At 36.0% G+C, this 10,472-nt stretch overlaps 1 protein-coding gene across 1 annotated transcript; it reads right to left on the reverse strand.

Annotated features, from left to right (window-relative positions):
* Window positions 1-385: 385 nt before the first annotated feature.
* LOC104084602 (vegetative cell wall protein gp1) lies at window positions 386-2,111 on the reverse strand. Its single transcript, XM_009588501.4, has 2 exons — window positions 1,760-2,111; window positions 386-1,657 (listed from the first exon to the last, which is right to left on the reverse strand). The coding sequence occupies exons 1-2, from the start codon at window positions 1,947-1,949 to the stop codon at window positions 636-638; spliced, it is 1,212 nt and encodes a 403-aa protein (XP_009586796.1). The 5' UTR covers window positions 1,950-2,111; the 3' UTR covers window positions 386-635.
* Window positions 2,112-10,472: the final 8,361 nt, after the last annotated feature.

Raw genomic sequence — 10,472 nt, forward strand, 5'->3', positions numbered from 1 at the left:
GAGGGTTGAAACACGAATTGTATAAGAAATTAGTAGAAAGACTATTAACAATGTGTTCTCAATGAAATCGTTTTATAATATAATGCCAAAAGGTTGGTAAGCCGCTGAAATTGCTAGATTCTTTTTGGCTAATTGTTTTAATTTGTATGAGGTAGGCTATAAGATTCATGAAATAAGAAGAATTTCAGGAATAGTAACAACTCTCTGATTTGTCCACCAGCTACACTAGTTGTAAGTGCAAAGTTTTGAGCACTTGTTCATCTAAGTATTAACTCAATTCAGCTCTAGTGTTGAGCAGGAGTTTAGAATCGAGATTCAGGCTTTTGGTTCCTGAAGTGTATATATATATGCACTAGCAATAGCCATTATTTGCTGTATGCTACAGTTACCAATAAGTTTTTAAGTAGCTTTTATTGAAGTAGTATTACATATCATACAATCACCTTCATTTCCTATCTAATATGTCTAACAAAACAGGACGAAACTGACCACAAGAAAATTACAAAGGTAAACAGAAAGTGAAAAAGAAGGTAGTAAAACAAAATGGAGTAGGTTTATTTGAGAATTACACACACAGCGTAATGAAAATGTAGTAGCTAGCTATATCGCAGGTGTTTGTGTAATTGTATTTTGGACTAAGGAGAGGTGTTCTTCTTCTGCTGAGATGAAGTGGTGGCAGCTGGAGGAACTCCGGGAAAGCCAGGTGTGGGTTGGAATGGAAAAGGAGGGAAGAGTGAGCGGGGCGGTGGTGGAGACGGCGTTAAACCAGGTATCAATGGTGGGAAGAGTGGAGGGATCACAGGTGGGAAAAGTGAAGGTGGCGGTGGTGGTGGAGACGGAGTTAAACCAGGTATGAGTGGTGGGATAAGTGGAGGAAATAGTGAATGTGGAGGGCTTGGAGGTGAAGGGATAATTGGAGGAATTATTGAAGGTGGAGGAGAAGGGAATAAGGGAGGAAATATTGAAGGAGGAGGGGAGGGGATAATTGGAGGAATAATAGAAGGTGGAGGTAAAAATGGGTTAGGAGGTAGAATTGAAGGTGGTGGAAGAAGTGGATTTGGAGGCAAAGGAAGTCCTCCTCCTATTGGATTGAAAAATCTTGGCTGAGCTGCGGCTTCAGATTGAGAGTAGTGTTTGTTAGAATCTTTAGAAACTGGTGGTATTGGAAGTCCTAATCCTGGAAGATTTGGCAAAGGAGGTAGTAGTGGTAAAGGAGGTAGCCTAGGAAGAGGTGGAAGTAAAGTACTTGGCGCTGGTGGATCTTGAATTGGTGGGTAAAATGTAGGATCATTAGGATTTGAAATTGCAGACTTTTGAGGATCTGTTAATTTCTTTTTGGAACTTTGGATGCTTGGCTTTTGGCTACAAAGATCTGGTTGGTTGAGAGGTTTGAATGTGAAGAAACCAGCAGAGAAGATGTGAGTCCCTTGTTTTCTTGACTTGAGATGAAGAGAAGATGAAGTTGCTGTCGACGCCACAGCGCAATACGGCTCGCTGCTCTTAATCAGCTTCACAGAACATCCCTTGATTTTGTTGACATGTTTGCTTACAGAGATAGGTAGGTCTACACTGAATTTTCCATGCTCATTTGTTTTCACTTCTTTGTAAAAACTTGATCTTTTGACCGACTCTGCACATTCTACTGCAACAGTGGCACCTGAAAGCAGAGATTTGAATGCACATTAATAAAATGAAATTAAAGCTAAGATGAGACGCGAGAAAGATTATATAGTTAGAAATTTTGACAAGAATGATGAACCTGAAATGAAGTGACTAGCCCCCGAGAATTGCTGCTGGAAGCAAGTATCACAGAAAACAGTTCCCTCAACTACTGCAGTTAGGTGATGCCTATGCCTAGTAGTTCTTGCTTGTGAAGTCGAAAGGTTATGGAATGTGACACCAAGAAATAGAAGTACAATCCAAACCCAAGATATTCTGCTTTTCATCATGTTTTGGATTGTATAAAGTTTTCAGTTTTCAAGATCAGAAAAAACCATATGAATTCTGAGTTTGTAAATAGAGAATTTCTTGGCTTTGTAGTTAGAAAGGTTGATAGTGTATTGTGGGATGTTGAGACAGGAAAATGAGGAGTCTTTGACACATTAATATATAAGGGAAGTGGCTAAGCCCTCTTTATTTCATTCATGCTGAGACCAGTGAACTGCAAACTAGCAACAGTAATTTCACTCGTTTCCTTACTATGACCAAACAGAGACGAGAAAACGAGAAAGTTTTTTTGACAGATAAGCAGAAAGAGTATTAATTGGAAAGGTTGCTGACTTCCTTGTCTATTTTTTTTCTCTCTTTTGAACATAAGGGGGTTTGTTTTTTAGTTGGTAAGAAATGAAAAATACAATGAAGAGGCAGTTGGGGTCCCAGTTGGTTCACGAGACCTCTGTAGCAGCCACAAAATCTGGACACCTTGTGAACTTGTGAACAAAAAGAGTTGTCCATTGTCTTTGCCAAATAGTAGTAGTTATAGAATAGGAACAAGAGGGAGGGACATGCATTTGTATGATATTGAGCTTTTGCTTATCCACACTTTTAGGTTGGTCATGACCACGAGATTGATGCCTATTTCGAGTTTTACAGGTAGGAAATTGACTCTGCCTTCTAACCGACAATGGAATTTCAGAAAGTCTCTGCTGTCATATGAAACTTTTATTACCTTATCCTCCATTTTCACTGTTCCACCCGACATGTAGAGACGGATAATACCTTTTTTATATATATATATATATCAGTAAAATTTCAACAAATATGAATCTCTTAAACATAGGTGAGATTAATAACCAAATACATGCATGACTTCGTTGGGGTTTGGCACTGGTTGATATCAGTGAAGTAATCTTTCACAGGAAAAAACAAAGTAAAATAACTGGCACAAGAGGTTTCCCTAGTAACACTGCGTAACGCAATAATGATTTTGTAATTTGGGGTGCAATAATTTCAATGACAGTGACATGATTATTCTCTTTACGGTATATACACTTAATTAGGAGCTGAAATTGATGCTTTTGTCGCACGTGATCTTTCTCTTTCTCTTTCTCTTCACGGGTTGTAATAAGAAAATCGAGGTCGTCAATCTTTTTGGCAGAAGCCAGAAGGTATACTATTCTTCCTATTTGTCTTCTGGCCAAGAGCCCGTAATACCGTATTCAGAAAAAACAAATGGATGCCTCTGATTCCATCAAAGCAATTCAAAACTTTGGAATTAATTGGATGGAGCAGGTAATAGAATTCATCATTATTTTTTTGAGAAAAAAACAAATCTCAATAATAAAGGAAAGATCGTTGTGGATTAAGTTATGAGTCCTAATTTAACTACTATTGTTGTTCTCAAATAATGATTCATATATACATTTATCATTTAATCATAGTTAACTAATATGTAAACTCACTTTAATTTGTACTGGTGTGACCGCGTCAATACTCACGATTTGGCTGGTTTTGTGTTTGCTTATGAACGTCAAAGTTGCATAGCGAACTTATTAAAAATGAAATGAAATTAAAAGAGAACACATGTATTAAGGTAATAATCATGCTGAGGGAGGTTAACTTGACCTTGAATTAAGGTAGCAAATTCCCTTTATTCTCCTTTGTAGTTTAAGCATTTTGTTCATGTACGTATAACCAAGTGTGATTGTATGCTTGTTAGGAAAGTGCTCCCTTCACTCAACTCTTTGGGCTTCATATAACCGAACACTTAATATCAAGTAAAAATTGCATATGGCGCCCTATTTAGTCGTCTATTTTTAATTTATACTCGTTTTATTTTTTCATTTGCATCTGTATTCATTTTTTTGTTAAAAACGTTTTAAAAAGACGATTTTGCCCTTCTTTAATAAAAGACTATTGACAAAACTGTAGACTGCATGGCAAAACTTCAGCATGTTTTGGTATGAAATTTTAGCAAATGAACTAAATAACTTCAGCATGCATTAGAAAAAACTAATTAGAAAATTACATACTGGAAGACAAAAACTTAAGCATGTTTAGTCTGAAATTTTAGCAAATGAACTAAAAAACTTCAGCTTGTTTAGACTGAAGGTTTGGATAAAACTATAGATTGCATGACAAAACTTCAACATGTTTTGGTATAAAGTTTTAGCAAATGAACTAAATAACTTCAGCATGCATTAGCAAAAACTCATTAGAAATTACATACTGCAAGACAAAAACTTAAGCATGTTTAGTGTGAAGTTTTAACAAATTAACTAAAAAATTTAAGCATGTTTAGTCTGAAATTTTAGCAAATAAACTAAACAACTTAAGCATATTTAGTCTGAAGTTTTAGCAAATGAACTAAAAAACTTAAGCATGTTTAGTCTGAAGTTTTAGCAAATGAACTAAAAAACTTAAGCATGTTTAGTCTGAAATTTTAGCAAATGAACTAAATAACTTCAATATGTTTAGACTGAAGTTTCGGATAAAACTCATGACAAAATTGTAGACTGCTGGATAAATAACTTCAGCATGCATTAGCATGAAGTTTTAGCTTCAATGTGAAATAATTTCATGCTATATTAGCATGGAATTTTAACTTCAACATGGAACAACTTCATGCTTCATTAGCATGAAGTTTTAGCTTCAAGGTGAAACAACTTCATGCAAGTGTGAATTTGAAGATGAATCTGGACAAGTTTCTGATTTTTTGATAAAGTTGTTGAGAGGAGAAGATGAGATATTTTTTCACGACTGAGGTTGCAGATCATGCGATTAATGCATGATGCAGGTTTTATATCTTTTATCAGGGGTATAATTGTCATATTATTACGGATTTTTTGTGAGATGGCTACCAAATCAATAATTTTTAAAAATAGGGTGCATGTGAAAAGGTGGCACAAATATAGAGTACGACTGCAAAACCCCCCAATATCACGTGGGAATGACACTATGTAGTACTTTTAAGCATGATGTTTAAGATATATCAACAATTTATAATGTATTTAAAGATTAGCCAATTCGCTAAAATTTTAGGACACGACGTCCTGAAGTTTAAATCTCAAAGTTCAAACTTAAGGATATTGTGTCCTAAAGTTCGAAAATTATGTCCAGAAGTTCGAATCTTTTGTCCTGAATTTTAAATTAGCGGCTTAGTTAGCAGCTCAAAAATTCAGGATTCTAAGTGCTGAATTCCGAATTCAAGATACTTAATCCTAAAGTTTGGGTGAATTGAGTAATATTTAAATATATTATAAATTATGGATATATTTTAAGCAACAGACTAAAAAATGTTATAATTCTGTACTGCTGTAATAAACAATTAAACTTTCTGGAAAAACAAAATAGAAAGTTAGTAATACTTGTTTAACGAAATAGATTCTGAAAAACAAAAATAGTATAGGAATAAATCGAGCCCACTGAATACACAGTGTGTCCTTAAGGAAATTATTCTCCTCAAGTACCCGAGGTGCTGGAATATATCCTCCCAGGATAGAACGATTTAACTCACCAGAGTGTTGGTACCAAAACGCCGGTGAACAGCAAGCCATTCGAAGGCTGTAAAACACACTGAAATTTATTGTGCAGAGGAAGAAGAAGAAGAAGAAGCTCAAAAAATTTCGTAAGGAAAGATTCTGGGATTCAAACTCTATTTATAGAGTTGCTGGCATTGTTTCTGAAAAGGTTTGTAACTTTTAAGAAACAGTCATGGCTGTTGAAAAGGGGCGACCCGAGTCAGGAGTTATTCCGAATTGAATTTTTCGTTAATTATTTAATTAATTAATTAATTAATTAAAAGGAATTTTGTCCAAAAAGATTAATCAATCAATCTTTGACCAAATCCAAATCCAAATCCAAATCCAAATCTGAAGCCGAGTCGAGCGAGCGACAACGACGACGGCGCGAGGCTTGCCTTTTTCTTAACTCTTTAAGAGCTAGAAGAAGAGCAATTATATATATACCCATCAAAAGACTTTTCTTCCTCCGATATGGGACAATGTCCCTTTCCCAAGGGAAACTCAAATATTTTATTTTCCCTCCATTTCTCATTCACCCTCTTTAAGCTACACAAGCTTAAAATCCCAACAATCCTTCACATGAATGGGGAATGGCTATAAAATAAAGGAATGCACGGACGCGTGTGTGTTTTACATGCAAAAATTAATTGCATCTGGATAAGTAGGTTTCCCTTTGAACTTTTGCGTAGTGAACTTATATCGGATATACTCGGTCAATCGGTAGATTTGATATCTTTGAACCATCGAGCTTTGTTGTATACCTAGACAACATAAGTCACACAATCAATCCTTAACCATCTATGATTCTCACGGTTGTGTTCGTTTCAGCCATGAACACCGCCTGGTTTCATGAGTACTTAGAGAATGGGCCTTTACTTTCATTCCCCTTGAAGCGGCTTACACTTCACACTCACATAGGTAATTTCTAAACGTATAATCCTATAGACACACTATCTGGTCATATCCTGTCAGACTTAGTAAATCATTAAAAAACCTTTAAATTTTGTTGACTCATCAAAAAGCCTTAATGCTTTACCTCGATTTCTGAATATTGTCTTCATCACGAGAATGGGTTGAGTTATTTGACAATGTTGAACCGTCATTCATAAGTTTGTTTGATCTTTTTGAACCTAGCTCTTGGGATCTCCAGTCTGCTAGGTAGAGTTACCGTCATGATGACTTGTCCTAGACCTTAACCCCATTCCCTTTGATGATCTTTCAACTGTCTCTCTAGATAGGCCTTTTGTAAGTGGATCCGACACGTTATCTCTTGACTTTATGTAGTCAATTTTGATAACACCACTAGAGAGTAGTTGTCTAACGGTATTGTGTCTCCATCGTATATGACAAGATTTTCCATTATACATAACGCTCCCTGCCCTGCCTATTGCCGCTTGACTATCACAATGTATACAAATAGGTGCCAAAGGTTTGGGCCAAAATAGAATATCTTCCAAGAAATTCCTGAGCCATTCAGCTTCTTCACCGGCCTTATCTAAAGCTATGAATTCAGATTCCATTGTAGAACGGGCGATGCACATTTGTTTGGATGATTTCCAAGACACTGCTCCACCCCCAATTGTGAAAACATATCCACTCGTGGATTTAACTTAAGATGATCCAGTGATCCAATTTGCATCACTATATCCCTCGATCACGGAGGGATATTTGTTATAATGTAAAGCATAATTTTGGGTATGTTTGAGATACCCCAAAACTCGTTTCATTACCATCCAATGTATGTGATTGGGATTACTTGTAAACCGACTCAGTTTACTAATAGCACATGCTATATCTGGTCGTGTACAATTCATGATATATATCAAGCTTCCCAATACTCTTGCATAATCCAGTTGTGAGTCACTTTCACCTTCATTCTTTTGAAGTGTATAACTCACGTCAATTGGACTCTTGGCAATTTTGAAGTCCAAATACTTGAACTTGTACCTTTTCAATATAGTGAGACTGTGATAATGCTAAACCTTGTGGAGTCTTGTGAATTCTGATTCCTAAGATCACATCAGCAACTCCTAAGTCTTTCATATCGAATTTTCTAGCCAACATGTGCTTAGTAGCATTTATATCTGTCATGTTTTTGCTCATTATCAACATGTCATCAACATATAAACAAACAATGACTTCATGACCTGGAGTATTTTTAATGTAAATACATTTGTCGCACTCGTTGATTTTAAACCCACTTGCCAACATTGTTTGGTCAAATTTGGCATGCCATTGTTTGGGTGCTTGTTTAAGTCCATAAAGCGACTTAACAAGTTTGCACACTTTCTTTTCTTTACCAGTTATCACAAAACCCTCAGGTTGTTCCATGTAAATCTCTCCCTCTAATTCTAAGATGTTCTTTGACTTTTGCTACGCCTTGGATCTTCTATACTTGGAGTATTTTCCTTTGGTTCTTCCTGAGGTCGTTTAGGTCTTTCACTTAACGACTCACATTCAGTTTTATACGGATAGATGCTTTCAAAGAATTCAGCATTATCTGATTCCATTACCGTATTAACGTGAATTTCGGGATTATCGAATTTATGAACCAAAAACTGACATGCTTTACTGTTTGTAGCATATCCAATGAAAACGCAATCAACAGTTTTTGGTTCGATTTTAACCCTTTTAGGTAAAGGAACTTGTACCTTTGCTAGACACCCCCACACTTTAAAATATTTCAAGTTGAGTTTTCTTCCTTTCCATTTTTCATATGGAATAGATTGTGTTTTGCTGTGGGGTACTCTGTTGAGTATTCGGTTAGCTGTAAGGATAGCTTCGCCCCACAAACTCTGCGGTAATCCGAAACTTATTAATAAAGAATTCATCATTTCCTTTAATGTCCGATTTTTCTTTTTCGCAATTCCATTGGATTGAGGTGTGTAAGGTGCAGTAGTTTGATGGATAATTCCATATTCCGAACATATTTCTGCAAATGAAAATTCATATTCTCTACCCCTATCACTTCTAATCATTTTGATCTTTTTATTCAATTGATTCTCCACTTCATTCTTGTATTGCTTAAATGCTTCAATTGCTTCATCCTTACTATTAAGCAAATAAACATAACAATATCGAGTGCAGTCGTCAATAAAAGTAATAAAATACTTTTTTCCACCTCGAGATGGTGTCGACTTCATATCATAAATGTCAGTATGAATTAAGTCTAAAGGATTTAAATTCCTTTCAATAGACTTATAAGGATGTTTTACAAACTTAGACTCAACACATATTTGACATTTTGATTTATTACACTTGAATTTAGGCAACACTTCTAAATTAATTAACTTCCGCAAGGTTTTGTAATTGACATGTCCTAAACGAATATGCCATAAATTATTTGACTCCAATAAATAAGAATAAGCTACAATTTTATTCATACTGTCAACAACTATTACATTTAGTTTGAAGAGGCTCTCTGTGAGGTAGCCCTTTCCAACATACATTTCATTCTTGCTTACAACAACTTTATCAGAAACAAATATACATTTGAATCCATTCTTAACAAGCAAAGAAGTAGAAACTAAATTCTTCCTAATAGTAGGAACATGAAGAACGTTGTTGAGCGTTAACACCTTGTCGGAAGTCATCTTCAGGAATATCTTCCCATAACCTTCAATCTTGGATGTTGCAGTATTTCCCATGGAAATCTCTTCTTCGGGACCAGCAGTAGAGTAAGTCACAAATGCTTCCTTGACAGCACAGACATGTCGAGTGGCTCCAGAGTCAATCCACCACTCCTTCGGATTTCCAACTAGGTTGCATTCCGAAAGTATTGCACACAGATCATCAATGTCATCATTCTTCTCCACTATGTTGGCCTGTCCCTCCTTCTTATACTTTTTCGGGAGACGACAATCACGGGCTTTGTGACCGATTTTTCCACAATTGTAGTAGCTGCCCTTGAATTTCTTTTTGTTCTGCTCCTTAGTCTGTCCAGAAGACCTCTTTCTCTTCTTACTTTTCGGAGCAATCTCCTCAACGATATTGGCTCCCATGATCGTTGAATTTCCACGAGACTTCTTCTCGGCGGTTTTGTTGTCTTCTTCAATCTTGAGACGAATCACAAGATCTTCCAACTTCATTTCTTTGCGTTTGTGCTTAAGATAGTTCTTGAAATCTCTCCACGAAGGAGGAAATTTTTCAATCATTGCAGCCACTTGAAATGCTTCATTCACGACCATACCTTCAGCAATAAGGTCATGAAAAATAAGTTGAAGCTCCTGAACTTGGGTTTCAACAGTTTTACTGTCTATCATTTTATAGTCTAGAAACTTGGCAACCACGAACTTCTTCAAGCATGCATCTTCAGTCTTGTACTTCTTCTCAAGTGCGTCCCATAATTCTTTCGAAGTATTCATCGCACTGTACACATTGTACAAGTCATCCTCTAAAGCGCTTAAGATATAGCCTTTGCAAAGAAAATCTGCCTGCTTCCACGCCTCAACAATCATGAATTTCTCGTTGTCCGGCATGTCCGCAGCAGGCACTAGAGGTTCTTCACCAGTGAATTTCTGCATACCAAATGTGGTAAGTCAGAAGAACACCCTTTGCTGCCATCCTTTGAAGTTGGCTCCGAAAAATTTCCCCGGTTTCTCTGCCGGTGGAACATCAGTCCGGCTTGACGAGGCTATCGTCGTTTCCGCAATAGTCGCAGAAGAATTTCCGTTAACAATTGCCATTTCTCACTATAAACAACAGAAGAGTTCAATTAATGATAAAATCAGAACAGTAAACAATATTGTTATTAACAAAAACAATATGTATAATAAATAAAACCGAAGTTTTTATATACTGTTTCACAGAAAAACGATGAAGTTTTTATGTTCTTCAAATCGTTTTATGAATTTCAATACTCTGATGAAGTTTTTATATCTTCAAATCAGAATAGTAAAATTCAGAAGGAGTAGAAAACCACACAGGTTTTAATCTCCACAAACAAAATACAGAATATAAAAAATTAATTTTCTTAAGAATGTTATAATTCTGTACTGCTGTAATAAACAA

This window comes from Nicotiana tomentosiformis, chromosome 2, assembly GCF_000390325.3.
Source record: "Nicotiana tomentosiformis chromosome 2, ASM39032v3, whole genome shotgun sequence".
NCBI lineage: Eukaryota > Viridiplantae > Streptophyta > Magnoliopsida > Solanales > Solanaceae > Nicotiana > Nicotiana tomentosiformis.

Bases quoted from the DNA above. Each gene is read 5' to 3' on its own strand.
- LOC104084602 (XM_009588501.4), bottom strand. From the start codon at position 1,949: ATGATGAAAAGCAGAATATCTTGGGTTTGGATTGTACTTCTATTTCTT. The intron at 1,658-1,759 runs GTTCATCATTCT...CTCTGCTTTCAG, and splicing joins GGCTAGTCACTTCATTTCAG to GTGCCACTGTTGCAGTAGAA.